Raw genomic sequence first — 22,403 nt, forward strand, 5'->3', positions numbered from 1 at the left:
GATTTGAATTATTCAGCTGACTATTTTACACACGCTGTGGATATTCTGTACACGCTACTCGGCACGGAAATTATTCTGTATACTTTTAGATTAACATGTGTGATGTAAATGTCTCGATTGATATAACACGCGATTATATAGTGATGATACATCAACTGTCACTGATTTATGAAAAAGTTTACATATAAGTAGGATCTAATATACGTAATTATTCTCCATACTGTGTACTAAATGAGAGGAATCTATCAGAGTATACCGTTTAGCCCGTCATTATTGCGGATATGATATTTTCGCGATTTCGGGGTACATTGATATGATCGCGAAAATATGATCCGCGAAATGATAAGAAATAGTTGAATGATATCTACCATAAAAACCGATATCACAAAGATTTTAAATCGCTAACATTTAATTTTCTCGTTTTTAGATCAAACCGCGAAAATTTTGGTCGGCAAAAATAACCTCTACACGGTATATAACATGTACAGTGATATAGTTCATGTAGTTCTGTGTAATTTACCAAACACGAACAGTTGTATTTATTGTTGAACAATTTAATCACATTCACCTGCAACAGTGTCATTTGCCATTTTGAATTTAACTTCATACCTTGACTAGTCGTGGTATTTCCACAGATTTAGTTGAAATGAAAAAATTACAATCTGAAAGCAAGGGGACTGAAATCTAAAATACAAACTGAAGCAATAGGGACATGACTAAGACCTTAATACCACAATGTATACTTGTTGGATCATATCGAATGCCGAGACGGTTAACGAGATTCTAAAATGCATAATCCTCAGGAGTTGATGAAGCGGCGCGTCCCGGTGATGCGGAAACAATTAATATAAATATAAAGGATATATTACATAATGACCAACAAATGTTCACGATTATCTTTGATGGCATCCATGTTCTGTGTCACTCATTTTGATGTAGTGAGCATTGCACTTGTTTGTCATGATAGTTAAACTCGAAATGAAACATCGTGTATTTTACCTCGTGAAGTAAGTTTTAAACAAATGTGGAAAATGATTCGTTCATATAAACCTTTAAAGTTTTATTCACATCTACCTCTGCTATGTACGTACTTCCAGGTTAGTGTCGAGTGTCCACGGTTCCGTTGTAAGCCTGCTATGTTTGTACACACTTCTGTGTGACGAGGAAATTGACATTGATCCTGTATGGTATGTAACAGCTAGAATCCTTCTTCTTTATTATTATTATCATCATCATCATCATCATCATCATCATCATCAAATCACTATCATCATCATCATCATCATCATCATCATCATCATCATCATCATCATCATCATCATCATCATCATCATCATCATCATCATCATAACATCATCATCGCTGCATATCATCATCATTATCATTATCACATCATTATCATTATCACATCATCACATCGCTATCATCATCATCATCATCATCATCATAATCGTCATCATCATCAACACTAACATCATCATCATAAAATCATAATCACATCATCATCATCATCATCATAACATCATCATCACATATCATAATCACATCATATAATTATCATTATCATCATCATCATCATCATCATCATCATCATCACACGTTGTTTTGTCGTATTCGGGTGGTATAATTTGTTCAATTCTTGATCAAGAAGCAAAGTCTATAGTAATGTCACTGTGTTGAACCCCTATCACATTTTTAGTGGATTCAAATATTTTTGAAACACAAATATCACGGCCGTCTATTTATGCTATATCCATCTTGAACTGAATAAATCAATCTTACATTTTAAAGGAGTGACCGTCCTGTGGTCAGAATAACGAGTGCCATTGTAATGGGATTCACTACTGCAGGTAAGTTTAGTAAATAACAAAAAAGGGAGATAACTCCATGATGATATGCATAAGAGGTAAATGTTTCTGTAGAGCTAAAATGCTATATCTTGAAAATTGACTGATAAAAAGCAAACTTGCATATCTTTAATCTTTTGAGTTTTCTGGAACAATTGAACTTTACAATTTCGATATATTTTGATTTTTTTGTGAGGATTTGAAGACATTTGGAAGATTTTTTCACCTCATTACCAAATATTCCTAAAAATCACATAAATTATTAAGAGAAAAAAATGTTTTTCTTGGAAAAACAAAGATACGAATTACATCTGTTCAACAATATGATGGAATATCCTCTGTAACTTTTGATTTATACGACAGACTTACCACAGACGAGTATTTATCATTACAGAGAAACCTTTTAGAAAATGACAAGGGGGGGGGGTGTCAATTTGGGCCCTCTGGTGGCCATGACCGATAAGCATTATTTTTTGTTTATATATACCCAGGGGTTATGACATCATGATATGACATATGCTTAAAGTCAGGTCTGAGTCCCTTGTGAGTTATGGGGGGGGGGGGTTAAACAGGAAGGGCAGTTTTCTGTTTTGTCCAGTTTTGTTGGAACCAAATTATACATGTATATTTGAATGATTTTTTTATGAATTATAATGCACTTGAAACTTTGACAGAAAATGAATGACAACGTAGTTACATGTATGTGATTAAACAAGGATGACTAATATTGTAGTATTGAAAATGTTCAGTAATGTGGAACTTCCATCTCAGGCGGCGTGTAAATCTTTAATGATAGTAAGCCAACTAATTTGTTCTGTTTCTATTTATTGCATTTGTCCTCAAATGATAGATGCGTTATAGTGATTTTTTTATTTTCTTTTAAACATTAAAGGATGTGCCTGTGTTGTTTTATAATGGGTGCAAAAGAATAAGATCTGATAAGAAATATATCTGATTGGTAAAACGACAGCTTCGGAATGAAATTGTGTTTTAGTGTACAATTAAATTACACCAAAGTAAGTTGTTCATCGACGAAGAAATGTTTATCACAGAAATAATAATGGACTTTTAAAAATGCTTTACCGCTGACAAATGATATTTTTCTTTATCAAAGCCAAGAACAGACGATTTAGTATTTTTGTTCATTTACAAAAGTTACTTACTTTACAACATTACCACCATTGAAAACTTTGAGCTTCTAATTTTTTTAAGATAGAAATATTAAAAAATAATTGATTGCATCCGAAAACATTTTTTGGCACTATATCCTATATATAATAAAGTACTGATTACAATTATTCCAAACAAAAAACATTTTTTTGTGTTAATTAGATGCTTATATATATGATCAAACTTCAATTATTGTTAAAATGATGAGTAATGGTTATGCTTTGACGGCGATGGAGCATCTTAAAGTTGTGAGTGAAGAAACCTATATCTATCTATCAAAAAAAGTATCAGACAAAGGTTATTCTGTTAGCCAATCAAAACTTAGTCAGCTTTCGAATTGTTTGCGTTTTTCCAAATTTGCAATAAAAGATATAGTTGACCACTATAAAAGCCCCAAAACGCCTCCGGAGTCGCATCAAGGTAATTATTCGGTATTCCCCGAAACCATCCAATGAAGTTTTATTGGATTTACATATCTCTTTCGTTCCCATGGTCACGGGCGTTAAGGAAAGTAATAGCATTGTGTTAGCCGATCGTTACAATGTGTCGACCTGACTGTTCACCTGTACAATGTATCGACCTGACTATTTACCTGTACAATATGTCGACCTGACTATTCACCTGTACAATGGGTCGACCTGATCATCACTCACCTATACAATGTGTCGACCTGACTGTTCACCTGTACAATGGGTCGACCTGATCATCACTCACCTATACAATGTGTCGACCTGACTGTTCACCTGTACAATATGTCGACCTGACTATTCACCTGTACAATGTGTCGACCTGACTGTTCACCTGTACAATGTGTCGACCTGACTATTCACCTGTACAATATGTCAACACCGTCCTGTACGATATGTCGACCTGACTGTTCAGCTTTGCAATGTGTCGACCTGACTATTCACCTGTACAATTTGTGGAACTGACTATTCACCTGTACAATGTGTCGACCTGACTATTCACATGTACAATGTTTCGACCTGACTATTCACCTATACAATGTGTCGACCTGACTGTTCACCTGTACAAGGTATTGACGTGACTATTCACTTATACAAAGTGTCAACTGTCCTATATAATGTGCACATGTTGATATGTTCACGGGTTAAAATATTCGCGGAAATGAAAATAAAATAAAAGAAAAACCTTTCCACTATGCAAATTATTCAAAACTTCAGTGTGCAAATGTTATCATTAAATAATAATGCTCACCTACTGTGGTAGAAATATCTCGAAATAAAATGTCTGTATGCTTATTTTACAGATGTATTTTCACTGATGAATGACTACGAACAGAATACGAAAACTGTCTTATTTTACCTTCATCACTGCGCCACGATTGGGGCCAATTGGTGTGTCTTTGTAAGTATTATGCATACAGAAATGTATCTTATAACATGTATTTGAAGTTTACATGGACATAAATATACATTACCGACAGGAAATATGTTTAAGGAAAGCGGCAAAACTTAATTTAATATCTATAGATGTCAAAAGTGTTTATGTGGTGGTGGTGTACATAAATGTCACTCAGATGCCATTTAGTCCAGCAGATTCGTGCAGAAATTTGGTCAAATTGTGCACTTTTTGATAAAAGCATGAAACTTGGCACATATCAAGAACACAACCAAAGGAAACTTTTTAGGACCCGGGCCATTTCCAAAAATAGCCTATGACGTCATGGCGGCCATTTTCCAATATGGCCGCCACACATATTACTTATTATATTACAAAAACATCATGTCATAGTAATCGAAATTTATTTCAGATTGAAAAATAACTAATTTGATTTTACATCAAGAACACAACCAAAGGAAACTTTTCAGAATCTAGGCCATTTCCAAAAATAGCCTATGACGTCATGGCGGCCATTTACCAATATGGCCGCCACACACATTTTACTTATCGCATATCTTCACATAAAGTTATAGTTATCAAAATTCATTAAGATTCAAATATAATTAATTTGATTTGACATCAAGAATACAACCAAATGAAACTTTGTAGGACCCGGGCCATTTCCAAAAATAACCAATGACGTTATGGCGGCCATTTTCCAATATGGCCGCCACACATATAACTTGTTACTGTACATTCCAACAGCATCAAGTCATAGTTATTAAAATTCCTTAAGATTTAAATATTTTATTTTGATTTGACATCAAGAATACAACCAAACAAAACTTTTCAGAATCTAGGCCATTTCCAAAAATAGCCTATGACGTCATATCGGCCATTTTCCAATATGGCCGCCGCACACATTTTACTTATCACATATCTTCACATCAAGTTATGGTTATAAAAATTCATTAAGATTTAAATATTATTAATTTGATTTGACATCAAGAATACAACCAAATGAAACTTTTTAGGACCCGGGCCATTTCCGAAAATAGCCAATGACGTTGTGGCGGCCATTTTCCAATATGGCCGCCACACATATAACTTATTACTGTACATTCCAACAGCATCAAGTCATAGTTATCAAAATTCATTTAAGATTTAAATATTTTATTTTGATTTGACATCAAGAATACAACAAAAAAAAAAACATTTCAGAATCTAGGCCATTTCCAAAAATAGCCTTTGACGTCATATCTCATTTTGCTTATCTAATATGGCCGCCAAACATATAACTTATTACAGTACATTCCAACAGCATCAAGTCATAGTTATCAATATTCATTTAAAATTCAATTTTTATTTTGATATGGCATCAAGAATACAACAAAAAAAAACATTTCAGAATCTAGGCCATTTCCAAAATAGCCTATGACGTCATATCTCATTTTGCTTATCTAATATGGCCGCCACACTATTATTAAAAGATTTCATAATAATTAATTTGATTTGACATCAAGAATACAAACAAATGAAACTTTTTAGGACCTGGGTCATTTCCAAAAATAACATACGACGTCATGGCGGTCATTTTCCAATATGGCCGCCACACTCATTTTGCTTCTTACAGGAGTATCAGAACTCATTTGTGATATGTAAATAATTAATGTAATTGAATTCATATAAGCTTTTAATTTTTACTATGATTCAAATTAGCTTTTAATTATGTCATTATTCAGACAAGTGTTGTCCCTGCTTTGAAGGCAGACTCATTACCAAAAAGTTATTCTCTGTGCATTGCTTTCCTAACTGAAATAAAAAAAAGCTTACACTACCTATTGTGTAGATCAGCAATGCAACTTTTCATATCATAAGAGCATGTGATAATTATTTTTCTTGATCACTTTGGGAATCAACCTTCCAAATTTATGTTGCATCATTTCTTAAGATTACACTATTTACTGATTGTTCTTTATTCATGCGACATATTGGTGTCATTGGAAGATTCAATCATAATCAATAAAAAACAATATTTCTGCCCTTGCTTAGCACATGTAGCATCAAGTGAATGGGACGACTGGTTTTCCCATTTGCAGTTGAATGGGTCTTTGGCAGAATCTTTCAGTGAAGAAAATCTTAGACAAGAAAATTTAGAGTGAAGACATAACAAAGGCAATTATATGCTTTATTCATCTATCAGGCTCATTAGGAATACCTAGTTTTAATTAGCATTACCTTAAGGGAAAGGCAGAAGCTGAATCATAGGAACATGTATATTAATTCAAAAACTGAAAAAGACCAAAAATCCGATGAAAAGACAACACATTATCAGCTTTTCTGCTTATAAAATGTCAAGACACTTGCAGGTGTGATCTGTGGTATGGATAATCCATAACAAGCAATGGAATGTATCGGTACAGACAGCATACCCTTCTCAGAGAATGACTTATTACTGGAGAAAAATCACAACTTTTTTTTTATAAAATTTCACCATCTTTGTCCCAAATAAAATAGAAAGCGGAGGTTTCCAACGTCCTGTAGGTATTTCATAATGGTAAGATGTATCAGCAGAGGGATCAAAGGTGGATACCAGATACCAGTTCCAATAGGAACACAAAGAAGGTTGAGGTACCTTTGGAGCTTCTTACCAAAGGAATTGTTATAAATAGTTTCAGTACATTCGATGACGCAGATATGGTCCTGTAGGTAGGGCGTTAGAATTGCACCTGCTGCCCCTATTGCACGACCGTAAAAGGCGACTAACGTCTCCCTTAACACCGCCCCACTTTTGGCCTTCTGTTGAGCGCTCGCCCCTATGAGGTAGGCTATGGGTTCTGTCCCCTGGCCGAGACACGCCAAAGTCTATAAAAGTGGTAGTTTCTACTCCTGCTTAGCACTCAGCATTAAGGGAGTGGGACGTACGGTGATAATAAGGGCAAAAATTCCACTATGCAAGAAGAAACAGCATGGCAAGAGGCCTAGAGGGCCTGTATCGCTCACCTGGTTTTTTAGTAATTATCATCTAATGATGATATAGATACCATACAAATATGCTATCCAATACATAGGTTCAGAGAGGAAGTAATTTGTATGAAAATAGTAGCCTAATTGACCTTTTTGATCCCGCGTCTAAGGCCCCGGGGGTCAGCCCTATCATTTGCACAATTTCAAATCCCCACCATACATGTTTAAGAATGCTACAGATTGGCCCCATGAGCATCTTGAAATTCTCAAAATTTTACTTTTTACCTTTAAATATTTGCTCATACCGAAAACAAGACTTATAATCCAATATCTGTGTTGAAATCCATATAATTGTTTAGATAAAGCATGTATAGCATTTCACAACATGCAACAAAACTTTAACCTAGTATTTCGACTCATTGGACATCTTGAAGTTATCAAAATGATCGTTTCTACCCATCACAACACTTATAATACTATGTTAATGTAGAAATCAATGTCAAATGTTACAGATAAATTAGTATATATATATATGAAGGATATTAACCTTTAATAGATATATACATACAAATGTTGTCATCCCGGCGTCGGCGTCGGCGTCAGCGTTGGCGTCCCATTTCACGTTAAAGTTTTTGAGCGAGTTTCTGTTTCGTCAATTGTTTAAGCTTAAGTCATCATAAATGTTTATGATTTTATTTCACTAAAGTGTATGGATGCTGAACGTGATAATACAACCAATTTGGGGCCCTTAAGGGGCTTTTGAGTCTGTTAATTTGTCATATTTCCATGTTAAAGTTTTTGAGCAAGTTTCTATTTTGTCAATTGTTTAAGCATAAGTCATTATAAATGTTTATGATTTTATCTTCCTAATGTGTATGGATGCTGAACGTGATAATACAACCAATTTGGGGCCCTTTTAGGGATTTTGGAGTCTGTTAATTTGTCATATTTCGATGTTTAAAAAGTAAATACTTGAATATCAACTTCTTCTGAATAGGCGAGCTTTGCTGTTCTCCAACAGCTCTTGTTTTATAAACTAGTGGCCATCTTTGAAAATGTTAATTAGAGACTGCAATGTTCTTAAATAAATGCGTATGTCCATTAATAAAATTGATACCAAATGTGTCAAGGTACAACACACATATTCTCAATTACATAAGATCTAATGATGTTTCCTTATTCCTTATAAATTGGAGACTTTCTTGGAAAATGTCTTTTATATTGCCATAAGTCAACTTGGAATTAAAAGCATTATTTTATGACCTATTTCAAATTGCTGAAATGTCAAAGTCCAACAAAAAATAGTCATATATTAGGAGATATAGTGATTTTATAGTGATTTTTATTATAAATCGGCGGCCATCTTGGAAAATGTCTTTTATAATGCCATAGGTCAACTTATGGAGATTAAAAGCATCAATTTAAGATCTTATTCAAATTGCTGAAACACTTTAGTAAAAATACCAGAAAATATGTCAAAGTCCAACAAAAAATAGTCATATATTAGGAGATATAGTGATTTTATAGTGATTTTTATTATAAATCGGCGGCCATCTTGGAAAATGTCTTTTATAATGCCATAAGTCAACTTATGGAGATTAAAAGCATCAATTTAAGATCTAATTCAAATTGCTGAAACACTTCAGTAAAAATAACAAATATGTCAAAGTCCAAAAAAAATAGTCAAATATAGGAGATATAGTGATTTTTCTTATAAATTGGCGGCCATCTTGGAAAATGTCTTTTATAATGCCATAAGTCAACTTATGGGATTAAAAGCATAAATTTATGATCTAATTTAAATTGCTCAAATACTTCAGAAAAAAAACAACTAAATATGTCAAAGTCCAACAAAAAATAGCCAAAAATAGGAGATATAGTGATTTTTCTAATAAATTGGCGGCCATCTTGGAAAATGGCCGCCATTTCTATATTTAGAAAAATAAATCTGAGGTGGCCCGGGTCCTTATATTGTTTCCTATATCCTTAAGTATATTTGTGCCAAGTTTCATGCTTTTATCAAAATGTGCACATTTTTTTCACGAATCCGCTGGACTATTTTACTTGCTCGAGTAATCAATTGTTCAACCACTTTATATAAAGTTTTGGTGAGCCCACAGATCTAGTGAGCAACGTGGAATCCACTATATAAATACATACCTAGATAGAGTTCATAGACGTGCACCAGCGCTGATCAAAGGCCAAGGGCTATTTAGATACTAGTACGAAGCAAACACCAAGGCTAAATATTTGGAAAAATTAATGTTTTGCAGATAGAGGTGTGGAAGTTCTGAAGAGCAAGCCAGACAATTTAATGAATTCGAGATCTTTGAAACTATTGTATAGAATAATGCAATCGAAGCTGTATGTGTACTAACTGTATAAGGAATTACAAGTCAATTTATACTAGACACCAATAATATTGGAAACTGTTCTTAACATTGTATCCATTTGAGCCCAGAGAAATATGGAAAGAAATGTAGAAGGCATAAACCAAAAGCTTAATTTTGTCCAATGCATATATTATTGCTATTACAGAGTTTCGGCATCATTCCCTATTTTGCGCACTACAGAACGATGTCGGAGTTCTCAATTATATTCAATAACCTCAGGTAATTATTAAATTCAGGATATATCTTTACATTATTTATAAAGCAGTTTGAATGCTATGTTAGGGAAGTATCACACGAAATTATATATATATATGTGTGCCGCAAATGTGTTTATGAGAGCACTCTCTGATTTTTCGTGTAACCGTTCATAAGCATGGAATTCATATATATTCAAGTTATTCTTGTCACCTAACTTCCAAAGATCTTTAGACTCATTTCTTTGACTAACCTTTAGCCGTTGCATCCACCAATCAGATATCCTTATCTAATGTCTGCAATAATAAAGTACATGCATTTTAAATTGAATTAAATAACAATAGACATTTCCTTAAATTCCCAAGCACATAGCATTATTTGTATTTCATAAACAGTCATTGATATTAAGAAAATATCATTAAAGTAGTCCTATGAAGAAAGTACTGACGACGGATCTTAATCATTGACAAGAGTTACTAATCCTTTGTGTAAATCAATATAATACCATAATCTTCTTTTACTTTACAATATAATACTATAACCTTCTCTTACTTTACAATATACTACTATAGCCTTCTCTTATTTACAATATAATACTATAACCTTCTCTTACTTTACAATATAATACTATAGCCTTCTCTTATTTACAATATAATACTATAACCTTCTCTTATTGTACAATATAATACTATAGCCTTCTCTTACTTTAAAATATAATACTATAACCTTCTCTTACTTTACAATATAAAACTATAGCCTTCTCTTACGTTACAATATAATACTATAACCTTCTCTTACTTTACAATATAATACTATAGCCTTCTCTTATTTACAATATAATACTATAGCCTTTTCTTACTTTAAAATATAATACTATAACCTTCTCTTACTTTACAATATAATACTATAGCCTTCTCCTACTTTACAACATAAAACTATAGCCTTCTCTTACGTTGCAATATAATGCTATAGCCTTCTCTTACTTTACAATATAATACGATAACCTTCCCTTACTTTACAATATAATACCATAATCTTCTTTTACTTTACAATATAATACTATAACCTTCCCTTACTTTACAATATAATACTATAACCTTATCTTACTTTAAAATATAATACTATAGCCTTCTCTTACGTTGCAATATAATACTATAACCTTCTCTTACTTTACAATATAATACTATAACCTTCTCCTACTTTACAATATAAAACTATAGCCTTCTCTTACGTTGCAATATAATACTATAACCTTCTCTTACTTTACAATATAATACTACAGCCTTCTCTTATTTACAATATAATACTATAGCCTTTTCTTACTTTAAAATATAATACTATAACCTTCTCTTACTTTACAATATAATACTATAGCCTTCTCCTACTTTACAACATAAAACTATAGCCTTCTCTTACGTTGCAATATAATGCTATAGCCTTCTCTTACTTTACAATATAATACGATAACCTTCCCTTACTTTACAATATAATACCATAATCTTCTTTTACTTTACAATATAATGCTATAGCCTTCTCTTACTTTAAAATATAATACTATAACCTTCTCTTACTTTACAATATAATACTATAACCTTCTCCTACTTTACAATATAATACTATAGCCTTCTCTTACGTTGCAATATAATGCTATAACCTTCTCTTACTTTACAATATAATACTATAGCCTTCTCTTACTTTACAATATAATACTATAACCTTCTCTTACTTTACAATATAATACTATAACCTTATCTTACTTTACAATATAATACTATAACCTTCTCTTATTTAACAATAGTTTACCATAACCTTATCTTACTTTACAATATGATACTATAACCTTCTCTTACTTTACAATATAATACTATAACCTTCTGTTATTTACAATATAATACTATAACCTTCTCTTACTTTACAATATAATACTATAACCTTCTGTTATTTACAATATAATACTATAACCTTATCTTACTTTACAATATAATACTATAACCTTCTCTTACTTTACAATATAATACCATAACCTTCTCTTACTTTACGATATAATAATATAACCTTCTCTTACTTTACAATATAATACTATAACCTTCTCTTACTTTACAATATAATACCATAACCTTCTCTTACTTTACAATATAATACCATAACCTTCTCTTACTTTACAATATAATACCATAACCTTCTCTTACTTTACAATATAATACCATAACCTTCTCTTACTTTACAATATAATACTATAACCTTCTCTTACTTTACAATATAATACTATAGCCTTCTCTTACTTTACGATATAATACCATAACCTTCTCTTACTTTACATATATAATACTATAACCTTCTCTTACTTTACATTATAATACCATAACCTTCTCTTACTTTACAATATAATACTATAGCCTTTTCTTACTTTACAATATAATACTATAACCTTCTCTTACTTTACAATATAATACTATAACCTTCTGTTATTTACAATATAATACTATAACCTTCTCTTATTGAACAATATAATACTATAATCTTCTCTTACTTTACAATATAATACTATAGCCTTCTCTTACTTTACAATATAATACTATAACCTTCTCTTACTTTACAATATAATACTATAACCTTCTCTTATTGTACAATATAATACTATAGCATTCACTTACTTTACAATATAATACTATAACCTTATCTTACTTTACAATATGATACTATAACCTTCTCTTACTTTACAATATAATACTATAACCTTCTCTTATTTTACAATATAATACTATATCCTTCTCTTACTTTACAATAGTATACCATAACCTTCTCTTACTTTACAATATAATACTATAACCTTCTCTTACTTTACAATATAATACTATAACCTTCTCTTACTTTACAATATAATACTATAACCTTCTCTTACTTTACAATATAATACTATAACCTTCTCTTACTTTACAATATATAATACTATAACCTTCTCTTACTTTACAATATAATACCATAACCTTCTCTTACTTTACAATATAATACTATAGCCTTCTCTTACTTTACAATATAATACCATAACCTTCTCTTACTTTACGATATAATACTATAACCTTCTCTTACTTTACATTATAATACCATAACCTTCTCTTACTTTACAATATAATACTATAGCCTTTTCTTACTTTACAATATAATACTATAACCTTCTCTTACTTTACAATATAATACTATAACCTTTCTGTTATTTACAATATAATACTATAACCTTATCTTACTTTACAATATGATACTATAACCTTCTCTTACTTTACAATATAATACTATAACCTTCTCTTACTTTACAATATAATAATATATCCTTCTCTTACTTTACAATATAATAATAGATATCCTTCTCTTATTTAACAATAGTTTACCATAACCTTATCTTACTTTACAATATAATACTATAACCTTCTCTTACTTTACAATATAATACTATAACCTTCTCTTACTTTACAATATAATAATATATCCTTCTCTTATTTAACAATAGTTTACACATAACCTTATCTTACTTTACAATATAATACTATAACCTTCCCTTACTTTACAATATAATAATATAGCCTTCTCTTACTTTACAATATAATACTGTAGCCTTCTCTTACTTTACAATATAATACTATAACCTTCTCTTACTTTACAATATAATACTATAACCTTCTCTTACTTTACAATATAATACCATAACCTTCTCTTACTTTACAATATAATACCATAACCTTCTCTTACTTTACAATATAATACCATAACCTTCTCTTACTTTACAATATAATACTATAACCTTCTCTTACTTTACAATATAATACCATAACCTTCTCTTACTTTACAATATAATACCATAACCTTCTCTTACTTTACAATATAATACTATAACCTTCTCTTACTTTACAATATAATACTATAACCTTCTCTTACTTTACAATATAATACTATAACCTTCTCTTACTTTACAATATAATACCATAACCTTCTCTTACTTTACAATATAATACTATAACCTTCTCTTACTTTACAATATAATACTATAACCTTCTCTTACTTTACAATATAATACTATAACCTTCTCTTACTTTACAATATAATACCATAACCTTCTCTTACTTTACAATATAATACTATAACCTTCTCTTACTTTACAATATAATACCATAACCTTCTCTTACTTTACAATATAATACCATAACCTTCTCTTACTTTACAATATAATACTATAACCTTCTCTTACTTTACAATATAATACCATAACCTTCTCTTACTTTACAATATAATACCATAACCTTCTCTTACTTTACGATATAATATATAACCTTCTCTTACTTTACAATATAATACTATAACCTTCTCTTACTTTACAATATAATGCTATAGCCTTCTCTTACTTTACAATATAATACCATAACCTTCTCTTACTTTACAATATAATACCATAACCTTCTCTTACTTTACAATATAATACTATAACCTTCTCTTACTTTACAATATAATACTATAGCCTTCTCTTACTTTACGATATAATACATAACCTTCTCTTACTTTACGATATAATACTATAACCTTCTCTTACTTTACATTATAATACCATAACCTTTCTTTACTTTACAATATAATACTATAACCTTCTCTTACTTTACGATATAATACCATAACCTTCTCTTACTTTACAATATAATACCATAACCTTCTCTTACTTTACGATATAATACCATAACCTTCTCTTACTTACAATATTACTGTTTTTACAATATAATACTATAACCTTCTGTTATTTACAATATAATACTTAACCTTCTTACTTTAATTATAATACCATAACCTTCTCTACTTTACATATAATACTATAGCCTTCTCTTACTTTACGATATAATACCATAACCTTCTCTTACTTTACGATTAATACCATAACCTTCTCTTACTTTACAATATAATACGTTAACAATAATACCTTCTCTTACTTTACAATATAATACTATAACCTTCTCTTACTTTACATAAATAATACCTATAACCTTCTCTTACTTTACGATATAATACTATAACCTTCTCTTACTTTACGATATAATACCATAACCTTCTCTTACTTTACAATATAATACTATAACCTTCTCTTACTTTACAATATAATACTATAACCTTCTCTTACTTTACAATATAATACTATAACCTTCTCTTACTTTACAAATATAATACTATAACCTTCTCTTACTTTACAATATAATACTATAACCTTCTCTTACTTTACATATAATACTATAACCTTCTCTTACTTTACAATATAATACTATAACCTTCTCTTACTTTACAATATAATACTATAACCTTCTCTTACTTTACAATATAATACTATAACCTTCTCTTACTTTACAATATAATACTATAACCTTCTCTTACTTTACAATATAATACTATAACCTTCTCTTACTTTACAATATAATACTATAACCTTCTCTTACTTTACAATATAATACTATAACCTTCTCTTACTTACAATATAATACATAACCTTCTTTATTACATATAATACTATAACCTTCTCTTACTTTACAATATAATACTAATAACCTTCTCTTACTTTACAATATATACTATAACCTTCTCTTACTTTACAATATAATACTATAACCTTCTCTTATTTACAATATAATACTATAACCTTCTCTTACATATTTATAACCTTCTCTACTTTACATATAATACTATAACCTTCTCTTACTTTACAATATAATACTATAACCTTCTCTTACTTTACAATATAATACTATAACCTTCTCTTACTTTACATATATATACTATAACCTTCTCTTACTTTACAATATAATACTATAACCTTCTCTTACTTTACAATATAATACTATAACCTTCTCTTACTTTACAATATAATACTATAACCTTCTCTTACTTTACAATATAATACTATAACCTTCTCTTACTTTACAATATAATACTATAACCTTCTCTTACTTTACAATATAATACTATAACCTTCTCTTACTTTACAATATAATACTATAACCTTCTCTTACTTTACAATATAATACTATAACCTTCTCTTACTTTACAATATAATACTATAACCTTCTTTATTTCAATATATACTTATAACCTTTTATTACAATAATACTATAACCTTCTTCTTTACAATACAATATATACTATACCTTCTCTTACTTTACAATATAATACTATATAACTTCTCTCTACTTTTACAATATAATACTATAACCTTCTCTTACTTTTACAATATAATACTATAAGCCTTCTCTTACTTTACAATATAATACTATAACCTTCTCTTACTTTACAATATAATACATAACTTCTCTCTACTACATTACTTTACTTACAATATAATACTATAACCTCTCTACTTACTTCAACAAATATAATAACCATAACCTTCTCTTACTTTACTTTCTTTACCACCAACAAACATTAACGCCGTATAAACACACACACACCATCACACAAATACTAACGCCGTATAACATACACCACCATTACATAAGCACTCACGCCTTATAACACACACACACCACCTCCACACAAATACTAACGCCGTATAACATAACACACCACCATTACATAAGCACCACGCCTTATAACACACACACACACCACCTCCACACAAATACTAACGCCGTATAACACACACCACCATTACATAAACACTCACGCCGTATAACACACACACACAAACTGCACACAAATACTAAACGCCGTATAACACACACACCACCAACACATAAACACTCACGCCGTATAACACACACACACCAACTCCACACAAACACTAACGCCGTATAACACACACCACCTCCACACAAATTACTAACGCCGTCTAACACGCACACCACCTCCACACACAAATTTTCACGTCGTCTAACACCACACACACCCCACACCACACAAAAACTAACGCCGTCTAACACACACACACCTCCACACAAACACTAACGCCGTCTAACACACAACACCTCCACACAAATACACTAACGTCGTCTACACACACACCACCTCCAGACAAATATTCACGTCGTCTAACACACACATCACCATTACACAAACACTAACGTCGTCTAACACACACATCACCATTACACAAACACTAACGTCGTCTAACACACACACCACCATTACACAAACACTAACGTCGTCTAACACACACATCACCATTACACAAACACTAACGTCGTCTAACACACACATCACCATTACACAAACACTAACGTCGTCTAACACACACATCACCATTACACAAACACTAACGCCGTCTAACACACACATCACCATTACACAAACACTAACGTCGTCTAACACACACATCACCATTACACAAACACTAACGCGTCTAACAACACACCTCCAACAAATATTCACGTCGTCTAACACACACATCACCATTACACAAACACTAACGTCGTCTAACTAACACACACATCACCATTACACAAACACTAACGTCGTCTAACACACACACCACCATTACACAAACACTAACGTCGTCTAACACACAACACCTCCAGACAAATATTCACGTCGTCTAACACACACATCACCATTACACAAACACTAACGTCGTCTAACACACAACACCTCCAGACAAATATTCACGTCGTCTAACACACACACATCACCATTACACAAAACACTAACGTCGTCTAACAACCACACATCACCATTACACAAACACTAACGTCGTCTAACACACACACCACCATTACACAAACACTAACGTCGTCTAACACACACATCACCACCACACAAACACTAACGTCGTCTAACACACACACCACCATTACACAAACACTAACGTCGTCTAACACACACACCACCATTACACAAACACTAACGTCGTCTAACACACACATCACCATTACACAAACACTAACGTCGTCTAACACACACATCACCATTACACAAACACTAACGTCGTCTAACACACACACCACCAGACACACAAACACTAACGTCGTCTAACACACACATCACCACCACACAAACACTAACGTCGTCTAAACACACACATCACCCACACACAAACACTAACGCCGTCTAACACACAACACCTCCACAAAATTCACGTCGTCTAACATACACACACCACCACCACACAAACACTAACGTCGTCTAACACACACATCACCATTACACAAACACTAACGCCGTCTAACACACAACACCTCCAGACAAATATTCACGTCGTCTAACACACACACCACCACCACACAAACACTAACGCCGTCTAACACACAACACATCCACACAAATATCACGTCGTCTAACACACACACCACCACCACACAAACACAAACATCACGTCGTCTAACACACACACCACCACCACACAAACACTAACGTCGTCTAACACACACATCACCATTACACAAACACTAACGCCGTCTAACACACAACACCTCCAGACAAATATTCACGTCGTCTAACATACACACCACCACCACACAAACACTAACGTCGTCTAACACACACATCACCATTACACAAACACTAACGTCGTCTAACACACACACCACCACCACACAAACACTAACGTCGTCTAACACACACACCACCACCACACAAACACTAACGTCGTCTAACACACACACCACCATTACACAAACACTAACGTCGTCTAACACACAACACCTCCAGACAAATATTCACGTCGTCTAACACACACACCACCACCACACAAACACTAACGTCGTCTAACACACACATCACCATTACACAAACACTAACGCCGTCTAACACACAACACCTCCAGACAAATATTCACGTCGTCTAACATACACACCACCACCACACAAACACTAACGTCGTCTAACACACACATCACCATTACACAAACACTAACGCCGTCTAACACACAACACCTCCAGACAAATATTCACGTCGTCTAACACACACACCACCACCACACAAACACTAACGTCGTCTAACACACACACCACCACCACACAAACACTAACGTCGTCTAACACACACATCACCATTACACAAACACTAACGTCGTCTAAACACACACACCACCACCACACAAACACTAACGTCGTCTAAACACACACACCACCACCACACAAACACTAACGTCGTCTAACACACACACCACCATTACACAAACACTAACGTCGTCTAACACACACACCACCATTACACAAACACTAACGTCGTCTAACATACACACCACACCATTACACAAACACTAACGTCGTCTAACACACACACACCACCATTACACAAACACTAACGTCGTCTAACACACACACCACCACCACACAAACACTAACGTCGTCTAACACACACATCACCATTACACAAACACTAACGTCGTCTAACACACACATCACCATTACACAAACACTAACGCCGTCTAAACACACAACACCTCCAGACAAATATTCACGTCGTCTAACACACACACCACCACCACACAAACACTAACGTCGTCTAACACACACACCACCACCACACAAATACTAACGCCGTCTAACACACACATCACCATTACACAAACACTAACGTCGTCTAACACACACACCACCACCACACAAACACTAACGTCGTCTAACACACACACCACCACCACACAAACACTAACGTCGTCTAACACACACACCACCACCACACAAACACTAACGTCGTCTAACACACACACCACCACCACACAAACACTAACGTCGTCTAACACACACACCACCACCACACAAACACTAACGTCGTCTAACACACACACCACCACCACACAAACACTAACGTCGTCTAACACACACACCACCACCACACAAACACTAACGTCGTCTAACACACACACCACCATTACACAAACACTAACGTCGTCTAAACACACACACCACCACCACACAAACACACTAACGTCGTCTAACACACACACACCACCATTACACAAACACTAACGTCGTCTAACACACACATCACCATTACACAAACACTAACGTCGTCTAACACACACATCACCATTACACAAACACTAACGTCGTCTAACACACACATCACATTACACAAACACTAACGCGTCTAACACACACATCACCATTACACAAACACTAACGTCGTCTAACACACAACACCTCCAGACAAATATTCACGTCGTCTAACACACACATCACCACCAAACAAACACTAACGCCGTATAACACACTCAATTACATAATGATAATAGATATGTTATATTCGTTGTGTATACGTTTCAGGTTTTTTTTCAATCAATGTAACATAGAGAGGACCAGTCCCCTATATGTGATGAACGGCTGCTTATTCATGTTCACGTTCATCGCAGCCCGGGTGTTACCTATCCCGAGGTTTTGGTACATGGCCTTCTATTACTTCATATACACGGATGAGACAGCACCTTTAGGAATACTCAGACACTTATTTGTGGGAATGGGCCTGGTGTTGGATATACTGAACATTGTATGGAGTGTCCAAATACTGAAGGGTGCTCGTAAAGTACTAACGGCCGCTTTCCGGAGCAAAACGCCATAGATAAGTGGTAAACAGAAAGGACAATAGCATGGCATTGGTATGTCTCAACTACACTCAACTCATTTGCAGGATAAACAAAGTACTGGTATTGTTTCCGCAATGACGAATGGTAACGAGTCTAATAACATTATTGATATAAAAAAGGGGGTAAAAACAGCAAAAAACGACAATCTATGCATGTACAAGATTTAGATAAAACTTACTGCTAATACACACGTATGTTCTGCATATTCACCAAACTCCCATTACAAACGATCCCTTTAGAAGAAATTACAAAATAAACTACAAATAATAATTACATATAGGACTTGAGACAGCGTATAATTGGGTACTAGCTTATTAATGAGACAGCGTATAATTGGATATTAGCTTATTAATGAGACAGCGTATAATTAGGTACATGTACTAGCTTATTAATGAGACAGCGTATAATTGGGTACTAGCTTATTAATGAGACAGCGTATAATTGGGTATTAGCTTATTAATGAGACAGCGTATAATTGGGTACTAGCTTATTAATGAGACAGCGTATAATTGGGTACTAGCTTATTAATGAGACAGCGTATAATTGGGTACTAGCTTATTAATGAGACAGCGTATAATTGGGTAATAGCTTATTAATGAGACAGCGTATAATTGGGTACTAGCTTATTAATGAGACAGCGTATAATTGGGTACTAGCTTATTAATGAGACAGCGTATAATTGGGTACTAGCTTATTAATGAGACAGCGTATAATTGGGTACTAGCTTATTAATGAGACAGCGTATAATTGGGTACTAGCTTATTAATGAGACAGCGTATAATTGGGTACTAGCTTATTAATGAGACAGCGTATAATTGGGTACTAGCTTATTAATGAGACAGCGTATAATTGGGTACTAGCTTATTAATGAGACAGCGTATAATTGGGTACATGTACTAGCTTATTAATGAGACATCGTATAATTGGGTACTAGCTTATTAATGAGACAGCGTATAATTGGGTACTAGCTTATTAATGAGACAGCGTATAATTGGGTACTAGCTTATTAATGAGACAGCGTATAATTGGGTACATGTACTAGCTTATTAATGAGACAGCGTATAATTGGGTACTAGCTTATTAATGAGACAGCGTATAATTGGGTACTAGCTTATTAATGAGACAGCGTATAATTGGGTACATGTACTAGCTTATTTATGAGACAGCGTATAATTGGGTACTAGCTTATTAATGAGACAGCGTATAATTGGGTACTAGCTTATTAATGAGACGTATAATTGAGTACTAGCTTATTAATGAGACAGCGTATAATTGAGTACTAGCTTATTAATGAGACAGCGTATAATTGGGTACATGTACTAGCTTATTTATGAGACAGCGTATAATTGGGTACTAGCTTATGAATGAGACAGCGTATAATTGAGTACTAGCTTATTAATGAGACAGCGTATAATTGGGTACTAGCTTATGAATGAGACAGCGTATAATTGAGTACTAGCTTATTAATGAGACAGCGTATAATTGGGTACATGTACTAGCTTATTTATGAGACAGCGTATAATTGGGTACTAGCTTATTAATGAGACAGCGTATAATTGAGTACTAGCTTATTAATGAGACAGCGTATAATTGAGTACTAGCTTATTAATGAGACAGCGTATAATTGGGTACATGTACTAGCTTATTTATGAGACAGCGTATAATTGGGTACTAGCTTATTAATGAGACAGCGTATAATTGGGTACTAGCTTATTAATGAGACAGCGTATAATTGGGTACTAGCTTATTAATGAGACAGCGTATAATTGAGTACTAGCTTATTAATGAGACAGCGTATAATTGGGTACTAGCTTATTAATGAGACAGCGTATAATTGGGTACTAGCTTATTAATGAGACAGCGTATAATTGAGTACTAGCTTATTAATGAGACAGCGTATAATTGGGTACTAGCTTATTAATGAGACAGCGTATAATTGGGTAT

General features: G+C 33.0%; 1 protein-coding gene across 1 annotated transcript; it reads left to right on the top strand.

Moving 5' to 3' along the window:
- Positions 1-1,800: 1,800 nt before the first annotated feature.
- LOC138319970 (TLC domain-containing protein 4-B-like) lies at positions 1,801-20,923 on the top strand. Its single transcript, XM_069263077.1, has 4 exons — positions 1,801-1,850; positions 4,288-4,385; positions 9,867-9,940; positions 20,143-20,923. The coding sequence occupies exons 1-4, from the start codon at positions 1,832-1,834 to the stop codon at positions 20,432-20,434; spliced, it is 483 nt and encodes a 160-aa protein (XP_069119178.1). The 5' UTR covers positions 1,801-1,831; the 3' UTR covers positions 20,435-20,923.
- Positions 20,924-22,403: the final 1,480 nt, after the last annotated feature.

Source organism: Argopecten irradians, chromosome 3 (assembly GCF_041381155.1).
Source record: "Argopecten irradians isolate NY chromosome 3, Ai_NY, whole genome shotgun sequence".
Lineage (NCBI taxonomy): Eukaryota > Metazoa > Mollusca > Bivalvia > Pectinida > Pectinidae > Argopecten > Argopecten irradians.